Source organism: Colias eurytheme, chromosome 3 (genome assembly GCF_061535395.1).
Source record: "Colias eurytheme isolate Ceu_HAF_F1 chromosome 3, ilColEury1 Martin Lab GWU primary, whole genome shotgun sequence".
In the NCBI taxonomy this organism is placed as follows: Eukaryota; Metazoa; Arthropoda; class Insecta; order Lepidoptera; family Pieridae; genus Colias; species Colias eurytheme.
This window is the reverse complement of record NC_142982.1, coordinates 7,361,616-7,382,670: the sequence shown is the minus strand read 5'-3', so window position 1 is coordinate 7,382,670 and position 21,055 is coordinate 7,361,616. Positions and strand designations below refer to the sequence as shown.

The window sequence follows — 21,055 nt, the reverse complement described above, 5'->3', positions numbered from 1 at the left end:
ACTAGCATAATGTCACTTCAACTATATGCACATCTGCATTGAAATGCTCATAAATTAAGTAACACGAATAGCGTGCAAAACATAAAATTTCACGTTCATTGGGCTACCTATTACCACTTTAAATTAACCAAAACATCTATATTATGGACAAACTAATTTCCACCTGAGCATACACGCCGGCCACAGTTGAGTACAATTTCATCAAACACGTAGAATTTACTTACACGGCTGGTGTAAGTGTCGGATTCGTGCTCGTCGGCCAACCGGTCGAGCTGGCGGTTGAACGAGTCGCGCGACAAATCGCTAAACTTGTTGAGCTGCTTGTTGAGCTGCGTGTTGCGCTGCGTCTCCCGCTCGAGTGTGCTCTGTCCGTACCGCTCTGTATTGCTTGGCTCCAAGCTATTTGGACAACATTAATTTACCATTTGTGATTGATTTCAAACATCAATTCATTAGAAATTTACCGTGAACACAGAACACTTCACGTGGGTACTGTGCTTTGAATAGACGTCTCTGTGAGAATACAACCTGATAAACTACATTTGCAGCGTTTCGTTTTTTGGAATTTATACCCCAAATATATTCATATATATTCATAATTGAGATTGAAACATTTTTTTTATTGTCCTTGACGAATGGAAATTGTTTCTTATACAAAAAGTCTTAACTAAAGTTTTAATTACAAAACAAATTGTTTACTTAACGAACCGTAATAATTATCTCATAATCAAAATTTTATTCTCACCTATTATTACTGAGCATTTGCCTTGTTTTCTCAACTGAATCCCATGAATCTTTTCTTGTGCTGGGTGCTCTCCCTCCCGGATCCCCACCTTCTCCTATCCCTTTTTGAAATAAATGAAGTTTACTAGGTATACCAAAAATCTTGCGTGTTATATTTATTTTTAATAAATCAAACATGAATCTTGCTAAATATATTACATATTTTAGTTGTGGATATTTGGTTATTTGATCTATTTTTAATTTTATAATAACGTAACTATATTAATTATAGTGCCATCTATGTTTTTACTTTTCATATTATCTTTAAATATAAAGTACCTGGACTTCCATATCTCCTGGCACGTTCATTTTCCAATGATGATAATGGACTGCTCTGATCAAGATTATCTTGAGAGCCACTGTATGAACTGTACATTTTGTAATTGGATCGTTTTTCTACTACGCGTTTCGTAGTTGTAACGGGACTGTAGCGTTCCGTCGGACTATTAACTCTGGAACAAAAGGAATAGTACATTTTGTTACTTATTGCACTTGATATCTATGCCAGCTTCCATTTTTAGTTTTATTTTCCGAGCACAATTGAAACATTTACATAAATTAAAACTATTCCAGTTGCAGACTGCAGTCTTTGTGTTTAGCCGAGGCTCTTAAAGTATCAGACTGCATCCTATTCACAAATTGCGTTAGAGCAATCTCATTAACCTTAAAGTAGGTGCAATTAATTCTGTTTGAGGGGTTGTATTACAGGACCGACATCGATGGTTCATTCAATCACAAACACGAACCAATCATTCTAGAGCTACGTAGATATATTGTATCTTGGCTATCACACGTACCGGTTAATTGGACTAGCCGTCCTATTCAAAGGACTGTCTTTCCTGGTTAGCGGGCTTGTCCGGCCGACTGGACTTGTCGCTCTGTATGGGCTGCTCGCTCTGTACGGACTATTTGACCTGTTAATGTCTAATCTCGACCCATTTCCCAAATATTTCGATGTTATCGGACTAGCTGTTCTATTCCGTGGACTTTCAGGTTCGTATTTATAAGTTTCTTTTTTATTCACCCTAGACGTATACGAATCGGTAACATCGAAAGATTTTTCTTTGACATCTGATCCATGTTTATAATAATCGCTCGAATCTCGCCGCTCTTCCCGTCGATCTATTGAGCTCGTGTTATATTTTGTAGCATTCGAATCGTATAAATTGTATGGATTGTGAGGACTTTCAGATCTTAAGCGGGTAACTGAAAAAAACACAAAAACGTTGCATCAAAATTTTTATTCGGCAGTTACAGTGGTATTTTTGGTTTAAAGAATTATGTACCTATGTAGAACGTTTTAAAGAGCTGATTATTTTTGTAATCTTATATGAGAACTTAAATATTACTAGTTCTTGAAAATAAGAATACCTTAAGAATAATAAATTATAAACAGTACTGATTTTTTTACTAAATGTTCTGTTCTTTTTTATAAATACCTGGACTTGACATTCTGGCATACGCAGGCGATGGGCTCGCGCTATCTCTGGGTTTTTTAGAGCGTGACCCTACTCTAAACACATGCGGCGATCCGTGAACATCATAACCGTTGAAATATATGTACAACTGCAAATATAATATTACGTTAAAAATATGTGTGAATATGTATTGAAAGGTAACATTTAAGTGTAATTATTATTCACTATTATACTACATACTAGATACTGTTTTAATGGATTAAATGTATTCGTGGAACTGAAGAGATAATATATCTGGACATTCATGTGAATCAAAATACATCCTGAACTGCATGTGTAACACATATATAAGTTGAATTTACCCGATGCTTTCCCGGTGCCTTTGGCATGAATGTCGCTCGATATTTAGTTGGCGACAACTTCTCTAGAGCACACATTACGCTTCGTTTATCATGAACGATGTCTAGCTGCAGGTCGCCCTTGACGCCGCAGCCGCTGGTGTCCAACTCGAAGGAGTGCGGTTTGAGTGGCTCGGCCCCTTCGAGCGCGCCCGGGCTGAGCCGCACGCCCGCTGGCTCGAAAACTTCGCACGTGAACGGACCACCCTGTAATTATTTACGTAATGAAGATGCATCGCATGTTTGGTCGATGAATTATTTGTGGAGCTCTATTCGATTTTAGGATGCACTGCACTCAAATTGGAATTGGAACATGTAGCGCTTATATAAGTGTAACTCTTTGTAGATCAATTATTTAATAAAACTATAAAATTTAAAAAAATATTATAGTTTTATTACAATGGGTAAAATCGTTCACAAAGAAAACATGTTACATTTTAAATTGTATTGTAATTGATTTTTGTTTAGTCTACACGAGCTACATAATCCGAGATCTATTTTTCTAACTGAATAGGAGTTTAAATAAACATTTCCACTGTTTCCCTTTTTTTATAAAAAGTGGATTATAAAAATTAATTCAATAATGTTAAGCTAGCATTTAGCGCTTTGAGAATTCTAGGAAACAGTGATTTGATTAATGCGAGTCCATTAAGAATATACACAACTTCTGCTTCATTAATTAAAAGCAAAACCTTTCTCCAACATAGATATGTTTAAATATTATCGTTGATAGATACCTATGTTGTTTTTTTTTTTATTATATTACTTTATTTTACATAGATACATAAAAATAAAAAAGTCAGTAACTATATTGTTTTACTTTTATCGCACCTTTTCAAGTAAAACATGTCGACAAAAAAAATTAATACTGTATACAAATTCAAAACTTCGTATAAAAATGGGAATTTTAAAAATAAGTACAAACTGTCATTGTGTTATGAAAAGAAGTACTTATCAACCTGTATATGTTCTCCCTTGTACGTGATCGCGATAGTCCAAGTGCCCGCTTCGTCCGGTTGGAAGGTAGCGCTGGACGCGGTGGTGCCTGGCGCTGACGGTGGCGGGTGCCGCGCCTCTAGTGGTACCGCTCGACCGCTTGGTGAATGCGCTGTTACGTCTATGTCTTCGCGGCGTGGTGCACCTGTTTGTTATAATTGTTTAGATAGGTTTTAGGCGGCTTTACAGTACTTTTTTTCGGAGTAAGTTATCTTAGAAATTGTATTATAAAAATTCTTTAATGGTTTTTCTTATTTGTTTAAATACGAGGCTTGTGTAAATTTTATTGTAAATATGGTATAAATAAATTATAAAAGAGTAACAATGTAAAATATGTTAACATGCGTTGCATATAATAAGGTCCATCATAATATTCTTATAAAAACACTGTATTTTTTTGAATAAGGAAATTTAGTTTAGTCGACTAATCAAATATTAATTATACAATACCTGTTGCACTAACTAATACTTCCACAAGACTACCAGCTGCACAAGGCGCCATGCCAGGTGGAGGTACCGACACCAGTCTTGGCAACACTCGGAAAAAGTATCTGCCATCAACCCTGTATAAAATAAATTATGTAAGTATGTATTCTACTACATACATTTTAAAGGTCAATGACCTATCCTAAATCAAAGATTTTAGCCCGCAAGTTGTTAGGCGTATGCACGGCGTATGCAATAGCAATCAATACCTACACGGCTTTTAAAATCCCTGACATAAAAGCTGTCGTTGTTTTTCTACGAACAAAGATACGAATATTTTGATGACTAGCAGCTATCTATTATTTCAAATGTTCGCCACTATTGTGTGTTTTATGTGAAGTTACTAATATACCTACTGCGTGCATTACTTGGATTCATATATTTTAATATTTCACTTTTCACACTCTTTATTACTATGCCAAAATAGTTCATTTCGGAGTAAAAATTCATTGAACACTGTATTTTATGAAAAACCTTTATAAAAATACTTTTTTAATATTACAAATTACAATTATTTACCATGCGCTCATCGAATTTTAACAAAAATCCAGAAATATATATAATATGAAAACAGCAGAGCATTCAGTTTCCTTTGTTTTAATTAAAGCTTGTTAAAATTTTATAGCGAGATCGTAAATGCTTATAATAAAAGAGTGAAGTCAATAAAGTATCAATAAAGTTACCTGATATCGTCGACGACGAGAACAATTTCGTGCATACCAGCGTGTTCCGGTACAAATTCCCCGGAACCTCTCGAATCCAGCTTGAGCCTCGATTCCTGCTCTAATGGATTCACTATGTATACTTTCACTTCAGATATTGAAAGATCCCTCGATATGCTTTCCACTTTAATATATGTCTGCAAAAATGAGAATTTCCAATAAAATTTCATGAAATTAAAACATTTCTCAATTCTGCTTATGCTACTGAGTTATTTTTAATTAAAGATGTTCCGTAAAAACCTATATCTAAACATGTAAAGCTTTGTGTGAAACAGGAAAGAACAACAAAAAATCTGCAATAAATAATGAGTTAATTTCCAAGATTAGCTTCGTCTCGCTCGAGAGCACACCCAGTCGCGTTACGTAATATTAATGTTCTTTTTCCTTAAAATAAATCCCGAGGCACTTACAGGCTCTCCTACCCTCCCCGAAGTGGAATCGAGTGCGACTCGCAACATGTCGTGTACGGGCGGACGCGGCGGGATGTTTCGGAACTGGGTAGCCCATGCCATTACCCCTAAGTGTTCTACGTCACTAGAGCTCATGTCCTTGGCTGATAATACTGGCTGGACTCCTGCAATGAGAAGTCATTTAAATTCATTATTGTTACAATGTAATGTCCCTTCTACGAAAGATGCTCAATGCACACATTGTTTATAAAGCATGTAAAGCTATTACGTCCTTCCGCTATGCCATATATTTTATTGTAACGAATGTTATTTTGTAATGTGTAATAATAAAACAAGATCAAAGTATATAATTTGATGACAAGATTCGAGTTTCGACTATGAATAGCCAACTTTATATGAACATGTTATACCTTTATAGATAATATAATCATTATATTTTAAATAATTTATTCATAAGTGGTTCTTTAATAACCTCACATGTTGAATTAGAGATATTTTGCAGACAGTTTGGATCATTCGGCAGTTTTCCCAACTGAATACCACTGCGGCAGATCAAAGGTAGGTAATTTCGGAGCAGAATATTAGGTATGTAGGAGAATTTCGCAATTTGTTGAAGCAACAAAACAGTTGCAATTAATTGATACACGAATTGGAACACAAATTACGCATCGGGGACTTGTAAACGTTGTTAATTAAAGAAAAACGAATGTATTGGTGGGTGGAGTATATAATAATAACACACCTAGTTTTTTGGCTGCGTCAATTGCTTGTTGATTGTTTTCTTCCCATCGTGCGGGATCCCTTCTCAGTCGGCTGGGTGGAGGAGCTGGTCCCCCCATCGACCTTACCAGTTCATTTGCTACTCGACCGTCGTTCCAGTCAGTCTAAAAATTTAAATATTAGTGTGAGTTACAACATTTTCGTTTCAGTTTCGTTTCGTAGATACCATTCATAATGCGAATCTACATTATCTTGTTTGAAAACAAACTATTAATCTTATAATGAATTACGCTAAAACTCACTAAGTGGTTTGCTATTATTTATGACGCGAAAATCTTGGGGTGTTATAAAAACAAAGTGAAAGCAGACGAAAGTATGTAGGTATATTATCATTCGATACCAGAACAAACATATTGGTGTACAACACAATTTTGGCCTGTTTATGTCCCTCAATGGCATTAGCTCGCCCTTTTCATTTTCCTGTTTGTTTACTCGTCGGAACTGGAATTCCCTTTTGGCCTGTTCTAATCACACGAAAATTGAACTCTCCGTGAAAATGCTTCACACCTTTTGCTCATATTTCAACTTGTGCAAAATTAACATGATTAACCACTTGATCTCACATTTCGAAATAATATTTTGTTCCACGTGCTTAAAACGAGGTTATTTATTCAAGAGTATAAATGCGAAATTAAAAAGGACGTCGTAAGAAATAATTCTAAAAATAGTATTTTTTTAAATATGACTTAAATATCTCTTCCTTTAAAACTACATTATACTCATTGTTGTAAATTAAAATTATTTATTATTAAAAAAAATCGTTCATTCCGTATACCTAGTGAAATATTCATTATTATAAAATAATAAATTAAGCTACGCAGCTATAAGCGAAACGGACTAGAAAAACACCAATTTTCACGTTCTAAAAAATTTGAATATGAGCCCAAGAACAAATATTTTATTAATTAAAAGCATAACAATACATTTTATTTATTTTCTTCGGTTATTCCGATGAAAAGCAGATTGTTCACCTCGGGGAAAATCACAAATTTCCATATTGAATTTTCACTTTGAATACACGACCCTGAGCCCTTGATTAACAATCTTCTATTATAAAATTGAATTGACGTGTATCTAATATCATGGGTAAGTATATTATTATATATATGTAAGTATATTTTACCATCCAAGAGGCTCATCCATCCATCTTCCCCTTATTTAAATTTATCCAAAAATTTAAATGAAATAAAAAAGATATTAAACCTAAAATGATAACCACGCAGTATAGTTTGACTAAGCGTTATACGTGATAATTATCCAAATGTTAAACACTAAATAAATTACCGTGAAATTAGAAATAGGTCTCTCTAGACGTGAGTTGACCCAGTCCAACGTAGCTTTCACTCCAGCAGCGTCCGGCTTCATGAAGTAAGATAGATACGTCATGCCGGACAGTTCATCCAGCCATGGCGAGGCCAAATATTCTGGCTCCAGAACCATGGGCACTTGTAATTCACGATGCGCCAATTTCATTGCCCTTCTACAATTCTCTACAGCCTCGTGACGATCTAAATAAGACATAAATAGTGTTAAAAGTATTCAAAGGGGTGGAATGGGTGGACTATTTCATGTTGTTACAGATGTTGTAAACATTATTAACATTTATAAACCAAAAATTGATTATAAGATACTAATAGCTTATAGTTTCAATATTATGAAGCCGGAAGGTGAGTTAAGAAACATTTTTATCTCCGTCTTGAATCAGGATTGAGTCACATATTAAATAAATAAAAGCAAAACTTATTTATTTACTTCCTGTGACTATTGGATTTCTTTGATCGTCGTATGTTTTAGTAATACAATTTAACATACAGGAAACAAAAAAAAATATTCTATTGAGTAATCCGAATTTGGGATTGTCTTGGAATCCTTTCTTGTGTAATGAGGAAAATAATAGAAATGAGTTTTGTTAGGTCTTTGTCTACGACAAAAAAAGAGTAGTTCAAGACGATTGGTAATAAAATAATATACATATTTGTAAATAGACCTTAACCACATTAATTTATATATAGAAACTTCTAAGTCATACCATTTAAAGTAATCAACTCTATGATCAAATTCAGACCATGTTTATCTTTTGTCATTATAATATCGAATTGCAACCAAGACAAAGAAAAATACCTATAAGAAATTATGTAACATGGAGACCCATATTATATAATTTCTTATATGTACTTTTCAACGACGCATGAAATTTGATCCTCAGCAACATACAGACAAATTAAAACATTCCAAGAGCGTACTTAGTTCTCTCCAGTGCGGGAATGTGCCAGGCTTGCAGTAGTCTAGAAGCGCCGATAGAAGCACACCACTATTCCAGTCAGTCGTAAGATTGCTGACTCGACACTCTGGCAGGGTCGATTGCAGCCAAGATAGCATCAACTTTCTGCAATTTTAGGTAATGAGAACTGACGATTCACTGCAGATAGACTCGTAAAAGCCAAGAATTTACTGCAAATACACCTAACGTGTGGATAGCTTAGCGTTGCTTTTAAATTTTTGGTAAGAATTTTATGATAGGTGTAGAATGTAGGAATGTAAATACAAAAGGATAAGGTTAGACCTTAAAAATTTTAAAGCGTTTTGGTATGCACCTACATTTAATAACCCTAATTAAGCTTTAAATAACTAATTGCACACATACAATGTTTTCTGTTTAATATGATAAAGAAACCCAACTTTGATAATTTATTTGTATGAGTAAGTAATTAATATACGAATTCTAAATAAAAAATCTGACGACAAAGCAGACAGTATATTTGTTCGATAATTTATTAGAAAGAAGCATGATCAATTTTTATAGAGAAACTAGTATTTCCTAACATCAGGTTGTTGTAAGTCGAATAGTTTAGGTGGGATGTCGCGCAATCGCATTTTATCTGTATTTACGCCGCGCCTTATAGTGCTAATTGCTTCGTCTATTACGTAGTTAGTCCGCATGTGTAGGTTACAATGTGTTCTAGCGCTGTAATAATCGCTAGCCCTAGAGAGATAAATGTAGAGCTTACTTTTTTCAATACTCTTTTTATAGTGGAGTCGTAAATATTAAAGGAATTGTATTGCAATGAATAGAAAGAGAAAAAAGTTAACCTTCATTTATTTAATTTTAATTTTTTGGACAAAAAAGTCACAATAATTGAGAGGTAGCTTCAATTGTAGAGTTATTTAATGATGCGCTTTTTAGCTTTTATTTCTGCGCCCGAAACCTTCTGGATACGAAAATTCGATCGACAAACGTTAACGGTGTAAGTAACTATTAAATTCTAATTATTAGTGAAGACCGGAAAATATATCCTGTATTGCTACATAGCTTTATTAATAAATGACTGTGTTTAATATGTTAAAGCTAGCTCAATTTTCTTACCTTGGTGGGAATTTACTTCTTCCAATTTGATATCGGACGATAAGTGACCAAATTAATCCTAATATTAATTTAAGATTTCCATTAACTATGTCCACATTACCTGTATAAAATACAAAGAAGATTTAATTATACCAATAAATGAATATGTAAAAAGTTTGTAAATTAACTAATTACCTATATTAACTAATTTAACTCCGTCGTCTTCAATGGCTTGCAAGGCGGTGGTAACGTTTTCCAACTTATGGTGTTGGTTACTAGGCTTTCGACTCCAACCTTTTAACTTACGCCCCTGTAAAGCTTCCACTAACGAACAAAGAATTGTTCCATCTCGTAAATCCTCTACTAAGTCGATTACCTGAGAAAAATAATAGATTGGAACAATTATCTTCCACGTACTTCGATATTACTCGTATTGTATTGTGCCTACCACACTTATTGATTTTTGAGAGCATTCTGAATTATTTTGAAAGAAAAACTAGAAAATATATTTTACCTTTATGTTCATGGGTTTAAGGGTTTCATTAATCCAGTTTCTAAAGGTATTCGCCTGGATTTCCACCCACAGATCTTCATGGCCCTTGATAGCCATGGCTTTGGCGGCAGTGCCTTCAGGACTTCGGGCTGCAAGGCCGGCCTGGGTGATACGACCAGCCGAGCCTTCGGGCGTGTGCGCCTTCAAGCCTTGATGGGTAACCCTCACACCCTCCATTGTGCTTCCTTTATCAGTTACAATCGAATCTATGAATATTTCTCATATATCATATGCACCAATACTGCTCGAAGTATTGCTGTCATCTAAAATTAAAACAAGTACACAATACAAATTAAAAATTCAAATATTCGGTAATTATTGACTATGAGTTTCATGATGAATATGAAATTAAATACAAAAATTCTGAGATTGCATTTCTGTAATCTTTTAGTCTTTAGTCCGCATGAAATGTTAATCAGTTAAATATGGATTTCATGAATTGCCTTTCAATATTATTTTCATTTTATAGGCCAGTTTATGATTTAATTGATATGTTGGTTTTATAATTCGATACATTAGCAATTAGTTTAATTGTACGTTATAAAAAATATATCATAATTTTGTTATAGCGATGCTAAGTGAACTCTTTCCGATTCTAATAATAGATGAAGATATTTATATGCAGGATGTATCATCTATGTTTTATGTAGTCGCTACTCGGGAAGTCTTCGCAGCAAACATTCTAGAACTCATAAACCTCAGCTATAATTAGCTTGAAGTGCAAAGAATAATACAAGACGAAAATATTGAAAATTTCGCTTCTCTACAAATTTCGGTTTATTTATGATATCCTTTTGAAGTATTTGGCTTTAACTAACTTCAAGGGTATCCGTGTTAATTGCTGTAGAGCAGGGCGTTTGGTAGGTTATGACTTATGTGTGACCCGGAACAAAGCGCACGGTTTTTGTGCCATAGCCCAAATTCTGCCAAAGTTTCGTACTATCATGGTTTTCGTCAATGTCAACAGAGAAGCCGCTAAGAGTTTTGAGCAGATTGATGACGTATTGTCACTTGAGGCTGTGATTGATGATGCTTTCAGAGCGCTCGATAGCACCACAAGCAACGGCTGATTTCGTTTACTGTCAATGTATCGATACCTTCAATCAGCTATATGCATATTTGTTAATACTTAATCATTTGTGTTTTCATATTGGAAGAATGTCAGTCTGTTCCAAAACGATACTTCTCATATATGTTAATTTCTAATGTATAACAGTATACATAAATAAAAAAATGCAAAACACGAATTTATAAAAAAAAAACATCAATTAAATAAGGCTGCACAATTTTTTATTAATCGCAACATTAAATTAATAAAATGGAAAACGCATCATGAGAACTACGTTTATTTTTTGTATGTAAAATACTTTGTAGCAAAACAACAACATAGGTACCTTTCCTGGTTTCGTTTCACCATGGGTAATTTTGTACTCGAAAAGAGCATTGCGTGCAAACACGGCAATTACTTACAATAAAAGATGTGTACCAAAGCACATGGGCCGGTGCACACTGTAATTAGTCTACAGGAATAAAAGGGAGTTTTATGACCAGAAGCTTTACGAGCTAGAGTTCACCATTATATTCTATAATTTTTCTAAGCTTTATTAAAGCGTATGTGATTCGGTTCTATTATGCAAATTTTCATTAATTAATATTACCTACGGAGAATCTTTTTAATTTGTCATGGTCAGTAAACTCGATTTTATGAACGTGCTATCTAAAAAATGTACGCTTTATACATTTAGCAAACGTTTTAAGCCAGGCTTAAAATATTCCGTTTAAGTGTAGGTCACGAAAATAAGGAGAGATGTATAAAATAAGGGCGGAGGCTATAAAACCTTACATAAAACCTTCAGTCTAAGAGCAGGTGGCTGCGCACTCTTTAAATTACATCTTTCATACCTTCTCACCAAAATCAATTTTATTTCGAAGCTTTTCCTCTAACTTCATCTGATTTAAAGATGGAAGTCATAGGAAATAACATAAGGCATTTATTTGAAAAGGTTTTTTTCAACTTCCAAAGATTACTGCAGAAATGTAATTACTACAGAGATTTTTTGCGGATATAAGGTTTCAACGAATGTGCTTTTCATTTCAATATCCGCTTGATTACGTTTCAGAGTGCTTTATCATCATGTAATATTTTTTGTTGTTTTTACTCAGCAGTCCGAACTAATTAAGGGAGTTTGTTGTCGTATATTTCTGTTTATGAGTCAGAGTTTGCAATGTGGATAATTAATGTTGTAATTATTGGACCTTAATATGTAATGCTAAAAACGACGTGGGCTATATCGAGTTTAAATTAGTCTGCCGATAAATATTAATATGAATACACAATCGTTCGTGGGTCGTGTGTTTGCGACGACATCGTCATCTGACGTAGCGTCATCTCTATTTTAGGTCGATCATGATCTTGAGGTATCGTAATGTTATTCATAACTTGATTATGGATTATTTGCTGGACGTATTAGCATATAATTAGACAACTTGGTTTTTGTTTATTTTAAATGAGCTTTTAGTACCAATGGTTGGAAATTAAAAGTTCAGTAAAAGTACAGTATGTATCTTTTTATGTACCCGTTACAAAGTTTTCCCGAAGTTTAAATTAGCGGGAAACAATGGAATACAATGTAAATAAGCGTATTATATATAGATTAACGCATAACAAGTGAATATATAGGAATGTTAAAGAGCCCCCAGGCCTTGTTTACATTTTACCTGTGTGTCGGAGGTGCGTCGTTAATTATTTATATAATTAACTACCTGCATGTTCTTCGTAAACAAATGAGTTTTTATATTGTAAATATTTCAAGTACATAGTGCAATGAATTACATACTGCGCCAATATAATAATAAAACCAGTAAAACCTTCCACATAATTCCTTTAATTTATTTTTTGATAAACCTTTAAAAAACATAACACCTATAAGCAAAGTAGGTACGGTACATATAGGTACATATATATATACGAAAATTTATTTATAATATGTAAGTTATATCGGAAATTTAGATAACACTTTTCACTGTCTCGATATTAAATGGTTATTAACTGAGTGTATTGTTGGTATAAAAACTTGTTAAATAACACCGTATAGAGAAAATAGTACCTACTTCAACGTAGTAGTTTATTTGTATGTGTGTAAATAGTTAGTGTTTATTTATATAGAATGTGATAGCGAGCGGGACTTAACTATTACCTCGTTAGTCTCTGTTGACATGCCGCTAATCGCTTGTTCAAGTTTCTGCATCACTTCACGTAAACCGTATATATGTAATCAATTCGTTGGGCCAGTTTATTTGCAGTCTGACAGCCAACGCAATATCAATAAATATCTAGTACGATATTGAACCAGTTAAATATTTGTATTGCGATATAGCTTTTCTGGTATATTTTGCTCTGCTGGAAACCGAACTGTCATACTGCATCCATTTCAAATTAAAGGCTTATTTCGATATGTGAATAATTGGATTAAAATCTTGGAAATTCACAGAATTCAGGCTTCATTTTACAAAGACAATTTTCCGTTTAGTACATGAAATTTATTTTCCTCTACCGTTAACAGTTAAAAAAGAGAGAATATTCAGAATATCCATTAGTTAAATAATGGAATAGATTTACCGTATACACAATATATCCAATAATATTACTTTAAACTTTTAGCAACAATTTAAATGTACAGACTGTCATACAATAGGTACAATGATTTATTACGTACCACCAAAGCCAGTGCTAATCATATTTTTGTAAGTGGGCCGTGCTATTGCGTGACAATGAGTCGGACGCCCACTTAGAAATCAATTTATGGAAAACTATCGGCATTGCAATTGATTTTATTCGTATTCGGTTGTTAAAATTTTATAGTTAAATCATATAAACGAAATGTTTAATAGTATAGGTAGCGCTTGAATGAGACGTTTTACGATAGATTTTGTTACCATTTTGATTTATTGGAGTTTAAATAAAGTGATGTATTACCTACCACGTATTACGTTCTAGCAATTTTTATTATTATTTTGAATTAGTTGTAATAAAATATATGTAAATACAAATAGTGACAGTGAGGTGGGTACCATATACCTATTACACAATTTCTTTTAAAATGTCTTGATTTCCATTTGTGTTACATAATATTATGTCATAGAAAATATCTTCAAGGTATTCGGCTTTAAATACCTATACAACTCTTTCCATTTCCAATTATGTATTAGGCATGTAGGTATTAGGTATTCGGAAACTTAAGTGATATACATATTTTTTTACAGATTAATGATTAAATTCAATGTAATTGAATTATTCAAACGAAATATTTCATATTTGGATAGTTTTTTAAATATTTCAACGATATTATGATAAAAAAGTAAGATAAAAGATATAAAATAACTCTAATTCCAAAATAATTTGGAAAATCCAAAAGTGCACGCCTCATAATTTTTTTTTAATAAATATTTATTAATTATTATTTTTGTTTATTTAATAACAATTAAACCACATCGAATCAGACCCTGAAAAATGAAAGGGTTCTATTCCTGAGCATACTCAAGCGTAAGAGAAAAAAAAGACTCGATTAGTAAAGTATTTCGGTCGCTATCGTGTTAACAAGAAAAAGGATCCGCACATACAGACACACGGACGTCCAAGACAGAACTTTTTTAAACTGTTTTTTAACTAGTTTAAATAACAAAAATGACATCAAAAATATCATGAACGTTAAAAATAGTGTTTTTTCTTAATATGTGTGTGTATGTATTATCTTACAAGTGCAATGTATGATACATAAAGACATTTTAAGTTTGAAAAATCAGATGTTTTGCGCGAAGAGACAGTAGTACCCACCTCAACGCTTCGCTTATGAGGCGTGCAATAGACATAGGTATGTATTTCCTTTGTATTTCTTTCTTATTTTTCCACCAGTTATCCGAAGGTAAAATCCAAATGCTATAATATTTTTAATATAATGCACATTTATTGGGATGCTAAGATACATCGTTCGTATATCTTGGTAAAATTTATATTTTGTCTCAAATAAAATGCTAGTAGCGCAATCAAAACGTATAAAATCGCTGACTCAAAGCACCAGTATGTCTTTTTCATTGCAAAAGTCTTCTGAGATTCGTTAGTAGCTATCGCTCATACAATTTCTTTGTTCAGAGAAACTCCGACGGTTGCAATATTGAAGCAATTTAATCAACATTAAGGGAGGTGAGTGGAAAACTAGTTGGAACTTGGGCTGCTTAGAGATGAGACTTTGTAATATAAAAGAACTCATAATATTGGTCGACTCTTAGCATGAACTGGGATATTCTACATCATTGTATTTTAAACTATTAGGGAATACAATGAAATAGTAATTTTGTAAATGAGAAGAGAACATTACTCATACCAAAATGTAGTAATAAAAACACACAATGAGCTTTGAAGTAAATTTGAAAGGCAATAAAAATAATCTGAAAGGTTTCACAGCATTAAAAAGATCGCGGACTCATCACTTAGTTATTAAAGCGAAAACTCATTGTTTCTTTCCCCAAAACAACAGTGCTGACCGGCACTTTTGGTTGTGTTTTTTTTAATTGCTTGCCGTCTTTCCTTGGTATAACTCGCGAAACAGGATTTTAAATACAAAACCAGTTTGTTTATTTATAGCTGACGAATCCCTTAGAACCAAATATTTAATTGGTTCGAATAAAATTCTGAAAATTTTGCAAAGGAACGATATAGATATCTACCTTTAACATGTTTAATGTTTATACCTTGTACCTATTGGCTTTTCAAAGTTTTAATATATTAAACCCACTTTCATGTAAAGAGGTATATATGTATGTACATATTTACATACATTTTGAAGAATACACATGTTTTCGTTTTTAATATTAAACATCTCATTGTAAATAAATATTCTTTCAAGCTCGATAAACTAAAGTACTACTTTGGGTATCGATAAAAACTTTAGTAATATTCATGATGTTATCTCAAGTCTAGACAATGGATAATAATCAGAGCTACGTGTGAATGCGATTTCGTAACAGAAGCAAGGGACAGCTTGTATTTGTTATCATGGGATAATATTATATATATTCGTTCTTTTGAATTTAAATATATTTTATTGGACCGACTCTAGGGATTGTCATCCTTTTTTTTTTTAATTTTCTCAAAAATATTGTTAATAATGTTCGGGTCAAATAAACTTCGAAGATAATTTTGCCAATAATGACTCAAAGTATTTTCCAATATCATGTTGTAAGCCATGCTTTGTCATGAGTTCAATTTCCAATAAGTCGAAAAAAGAGACAACATAAAAGTTGTCATTTGAATAAATGTCAAATATCCCTAGGGTATTCAACTTCTTTACTTCCGCTTGACACAATTTCATGCACGTACCTACATCGAAGGGCTTTCGTGTAAAAAGCTTCAGACATAGATAGAGAAATATATAATTCAACACAAAACAACGTAACAAAACTCTCGCAAGTATAACAAACAAGAGTGAATGATATTATAGGTAAATGTAATTCATGTGAGTTGATATATTTTACACAAAGACAATATTAACATAATAATAAATTTAATTGCATTGAGTTATGTTGTTGTCTTTAGATGCATTGTGACTGTGTTTGTAGTTCCATGCATCTGAATACATCTGCAACCTACGCAAAAACAATTGTTTTGATTTGATAACTATTGTAAGGTGATCATTAAATGTCTTGCTAGACATCACCACATTGTATTCAATGAATTTGTTATAAAATAAAACGATTAATAATTTCCTGTCTTCTTTTATAATAAGTACCTGGAAAATATGGTTTTTATGCTGATATTATTCTTAGAAATTTAATGCTAAACGGAAAGAAGGTTATATAATAGGTTCAGATTAATAGATTTATAATCCGTTTATATTTTTATACTTATTTTATTAGTATCGGCACGTCCGCGTCGTTGACCGGTGTACATTTAATATACCTAATTTCATAATATTATTATGTAAAAATATGAAAAAATGGATGCCTTTTGTAATTGTTTTGTTAACATTTCTGATCCTGATTTGATGATACTACATTAATGTAACAGTACGTTATATATCAAAAAGCAATGATGTTATCATTTCCATGGGCACTCATTAGCGGGGAACAAGAAAAATGAATAATGTGAAATCGCGTCTAAAATAATTGTGCGATGTTATTTTAAACGAGCGGCTGCCTAACGACGCTTCGTGCTTCGCTGCCTCCAATAATGTGCGAAGCTATCGGCGTAGAAACATCCATGTATCTAAACTTTACACCCATGTCATTATACTTCTGAAACATCTTTGTAATGCTGAGTGCGCATTAAGTGTACAAAACAAACTAGAACGAGCAAACGTCCCTTCATAAAGACTGCTGTAAAACTCATTAACCCTAATTGAGTATTTAATAAAATTGTAATTACATTTATTTAGGTCAAACAATTAATTAAGACCGAAGAACTGTCGAATGGAAAATAAACAGAAATAATAAACACATGTACCTACATGAGAGAGGCATAATCTAGGTTTAAATGTTGTTGTGTTTAATTTTAAATATTGAACTCATATTAATGACTGAATTAAAATCATCGATATTAAATATTATTCAATTTTATTATTAAAACAAACTCTGTCCGTCTGTGTGCTTGAAAATGAGTTTTACATAGCTCTTATTTTTTAACTCCTAACTAACGACTAACGAATAAAAAATGGCATATATTATGTATTATGTATTTGTAAAAATTACAGAATTTCTAATTATTTTCTTTAATTGAATTTAACTGACCATACACCACAATAATACCGTTCAATGAAGAATGTTGAAAAATATTTGTCTTTGTTCCGGTTTCTGGTCACAGGAGAAAATATATTCGATGCACGTATTTCTTACATTTTCAAAATTCCTTTTATATTTGTAAAGAAGTATATTATGAAGTGTCTATAATGTATTAAATATAATTAAATTAATTCTTAAAGGAACGGACATTCCGAATAATTTTTAATAGACAATCTTAAAATTTCGTTCGTAATAAGAGCAACACGAAAGATCATCGGATACATTTTTAAGATCCAAAGTTCTTTACCTAATGTTATTTCATACTGTTAACATATAACATATTATTATCTATGCACTTTTATTAATGCTACAAGTTATTTTTATATCACTTGTATGTAATTTTTACAAAATATATGCGTTACAATTAGGGCGAACGAAGCATGTTCTCTACTACACACTCACAATCTATGCATTATGTGTTATGCTGAGAAAATGTCATATTGTCAGGAATTTCAGGTTTAATTCATATTGTTTATCAGTGCTTAACTTCTTACTAGAATCTCTACATCTGATTGTAGCGCTCTACCTCCCAAAATAATAAACTTGAGTGCGAACTTGTATGCTATATTTTATGGATGTAGAGCACTCGTCTCGAAGTTATCAAGTACTAAGAAGATCAATAGTTGAAGAAAAATCAATATAATGGTGGCGGTATGTTAAATTTTATAACACTCATTTACAAAATTACACTCAAACTAACACGCAGTATTTTCTATAACACTTTACATTGCTTCATTCAAAGCTTACAATGTGTACTGTACTAATAATGTGTAATAATTTCGATTAGATTATACGGTTCGTTAAATCATTTATTATAGCCATATATAGTAATGTGTCAGAGCATGAATCAAAGAAGTCAAAGTATATATTAGTCATGCGGAATTTTCATTAGACATGAGGCGGAGATAAGTACATGAATAGAGTTGAATAATTAATATAGAGGAAGATGTGTTTGCGGAAATCTAAAAGAACATTATTGCACTATTAATTTGCATGAGGAATTCATACAAATGTATTGTAAATAAAGAATTTTCTATTGTTTTATTTATAGTTGTCTCAATAGTATACGAACGTATTATGTTACTCTAGCAGATCAATTGTTATAATAGATAAGTTTTGTTATAAATACAACTATAAATTTTAATAATTAACTTACTTTAAACGAACATTTTGTTAATAATAACAGACCTTGGCACTGTAACTTATGACCGAATGATGACTTTTTGCAAGCGTTAAAAGTAAAATCCTCAACCTAGTTAGAGAAGTATTACAGTTACAGTAAGAACTTCTAATTTTTTTAATTAGAAGTTCTTAGATTTATCTAAAAAATACATCGCAAAGATGATGTGCTTTAAAAATTAAAAATAACAGTCAATAACAAACTGTAAGTCTGTGGAACACATGTTTCTGGCACAATATATTTTTTATATTTCCTGAGTAATGTAGGTTTACTTATCGACATTTCCCAATGTCCACATTTTCGAATGTCGCGGGACGTTTGTAGCAGTTTGAGTGAGGTCCCTCATTTATTGGCACGAGGTATATAATGTAAGGCGGTGTTGAAATGACATATCTTTAGTCGGAAATTCATTTCTGAAAAGGATTTATAAATCTTTTTTCACATAATCGAATCTTTTTAAAAACGTATTCGATTATGTGAAAAAATTCGTCCATTTAGTTTTTAAATGTAATACTAATTGTGGTTACTTACTTTAAATATTATACCTATATTTAACTTCCAACAAAATATTATTATAATTAATGCCGTTTTTAATTTTAATATAGGTTCAAGATTTTAGATCTTACGTTACAGTTACTTTTTATGTTAAAGTCACTAACCGTGAAATATTCTTTATTATCTCTCTACATTTATTTTACAGCTACATATAATGTATCGTGTACCTCACTATACATTTTGCTAGTTAGGTGGATAATATTGTTATACTACAAAGGCCCGTGTAAAATTTAATAAAGCTATCATTTTGTAATGAATATAAGTCGTTATTGGACATATTCTTTGTTATTTTATACTTCCTATATTTTATGCAAATATTAATATACATAAATATTTTACTAATAGATTTGTTACCAATTTTAAAATAATGAAATATACAATTGGCTGTTCCGAAATAATTAATTTTAATCGAATAATAAAAAAATCGATCATAATTATTATTAAACCCAACGCGATTATGAATTTTCACACTTCGTATAACCTTAAGACACGTGTACTGTGGGCGGTGTGTGAACTGTGAACATATCGGGATGATGTCATTATCTCAGCACTTCACAATCTTTGTCACCCTTAATACTCGAAAAGGCTCTCCGCTCTACCAAGGCACCGTTGACACACTACTCTATTTTGGTTCTGTTATGCAAGCAGAAACCGGTCGTACACGCTCCTAGTCATTCACAAATCAGATGCACCTGTATCTGCATATACTCGTACGTTACTATAAACGGCATCAATTCGATTGTTTTGACAATAGTAATTTGAATAACACGACGACGATAACTGTTATGACTTCGCTGCACCGACTCGCAAATGCCCTTGCTAAGTTTATTGGCGTATTAATGACGTATCACATAAAATTATCGAATTACCTTGTGATTTAAAGTCTATGAGAGCATCACTTAAATTTGTCTGTCACTTCATGTTTACACTATCGTATCCAGTGTCGACTAAGTAACGCGTTAAATGTTGGAACGGAGCGCGATGGTTCGCTCTGCGCGCGGCGAGCGAGGTACTATCTGTGCGAACGGAGGTCGGAGGCGCAGGTTGCGCGGGAGTGCCGCCCCCCTCTGCCGCACACCACGGCCCGTGCGCAAGGCTGCCCCGACGCAATGGCATTCCATCTGTGATGACAATGTGCCCATTTATGTCTTTGGACATGGTTGACGGCCGTAGCGGCCATATGGTGCCTTGCACAGTGATTACGTTTTTCTCGAGTAAACTCTTTGATGATGCTAAGTACCGACGTGGGAAGTTATGTTCTCTATATAGATTCGTTCCACCGGAAGAAGTACATTCCACTAATATTATACTGCGTTTTTTAACGAACTGAACGTTAAAAAACGCGCTCTTGTTATGGCATACAATATGGTATGCCATAACAAGAGTCATGTTTATTTTGTAATATTTGAAGGATGGAAGGTTTAATTTATGATTTTTTTTTATTTAAATTTATCTTAAACTCTATCATTATCAAAATAAACGAATGATGGAAAAAAAAACATTCTTCAGTTAAAATATTTATTTTGTTTCCTATTTACAATAAATTTTATCTTTTTTCGTAAACAGATATTATGTTGGTACCTTGGAAGGAACTCTAA

At 32.7% G+C, this 21,055-nt stretch overlaps 1 protein-coding gene across 1 annotated transcript in view; it reads right to left on the bottom strand.

Annotated features, from left to right (window-relative positions):
* jbug (filamin-type immunoglobulin domains fbug) overlaps positions 1–20,487 on the bottom strand; it is a 64,789-nt gene extending 44,302 nt beyond the window's left edge. Inside the window, exons 1-17 of the mRNA XM_090119822.1 lie at positions 20,327–20,487; positions 9,851–10,152; positions 9,532–9,712; positions 9,358–9,457; positions 8,237–8,379; positions 7,278–7,501; positions 5,956–6,097; positions 5,214–5,377; positions 4,765–4,940; positions 4,046–4,158; positions 3,559–3,740; positions 2,564–2,806; positions 2,223–2,349; positions 1,581–1,989; positions 1,063–1,235; positions 746–845; positions 225–399 (exon numbers count right to left, since the gene is read on the bottom strand). Of these exons, the coding sequence (XP_089975948.1) occupies positions 225–399; positions 746–845; positions 1,063–1,235; positions 1,581–1,989; positions 2,223–2,349; positions 2,564–2,806; positions 3,559–3,740; positions 4,046–4,158; positions 4,765–4,940; positions 5,214–5,377; positions 5,956–6,097; positions 7,278–7,501; positions 8,237–8,379; positions 9,358–9,457; positions 9,532–9,712; positions 9,851–10,066 (2,868 nt within the window). The 5' untranslated portion in view covers positions 10,067–10,152; positions 20,327–20,487. The remainder of the gene's footprint in view (positions 1–224; positions 400–745; positions 846–1,062; positions 1,236–1,580; positions 1,990–2,222; positions 2,350–2,563; positions 2,807–3,558; positions 3,741–4,045; positions 4,159–4,764; positions 4,941–5,213; positions 5,378–5,955; positions 6,098–7,277; positions 7,502–8,236; positions 8,380–9,357; positions 9,458–9,531; positions 9,713–9,850; positions 10,153–20,326) is intronic.
* Between the last annotated feature and the right edge of the window lie 568 nt (positions 20,488–21,055).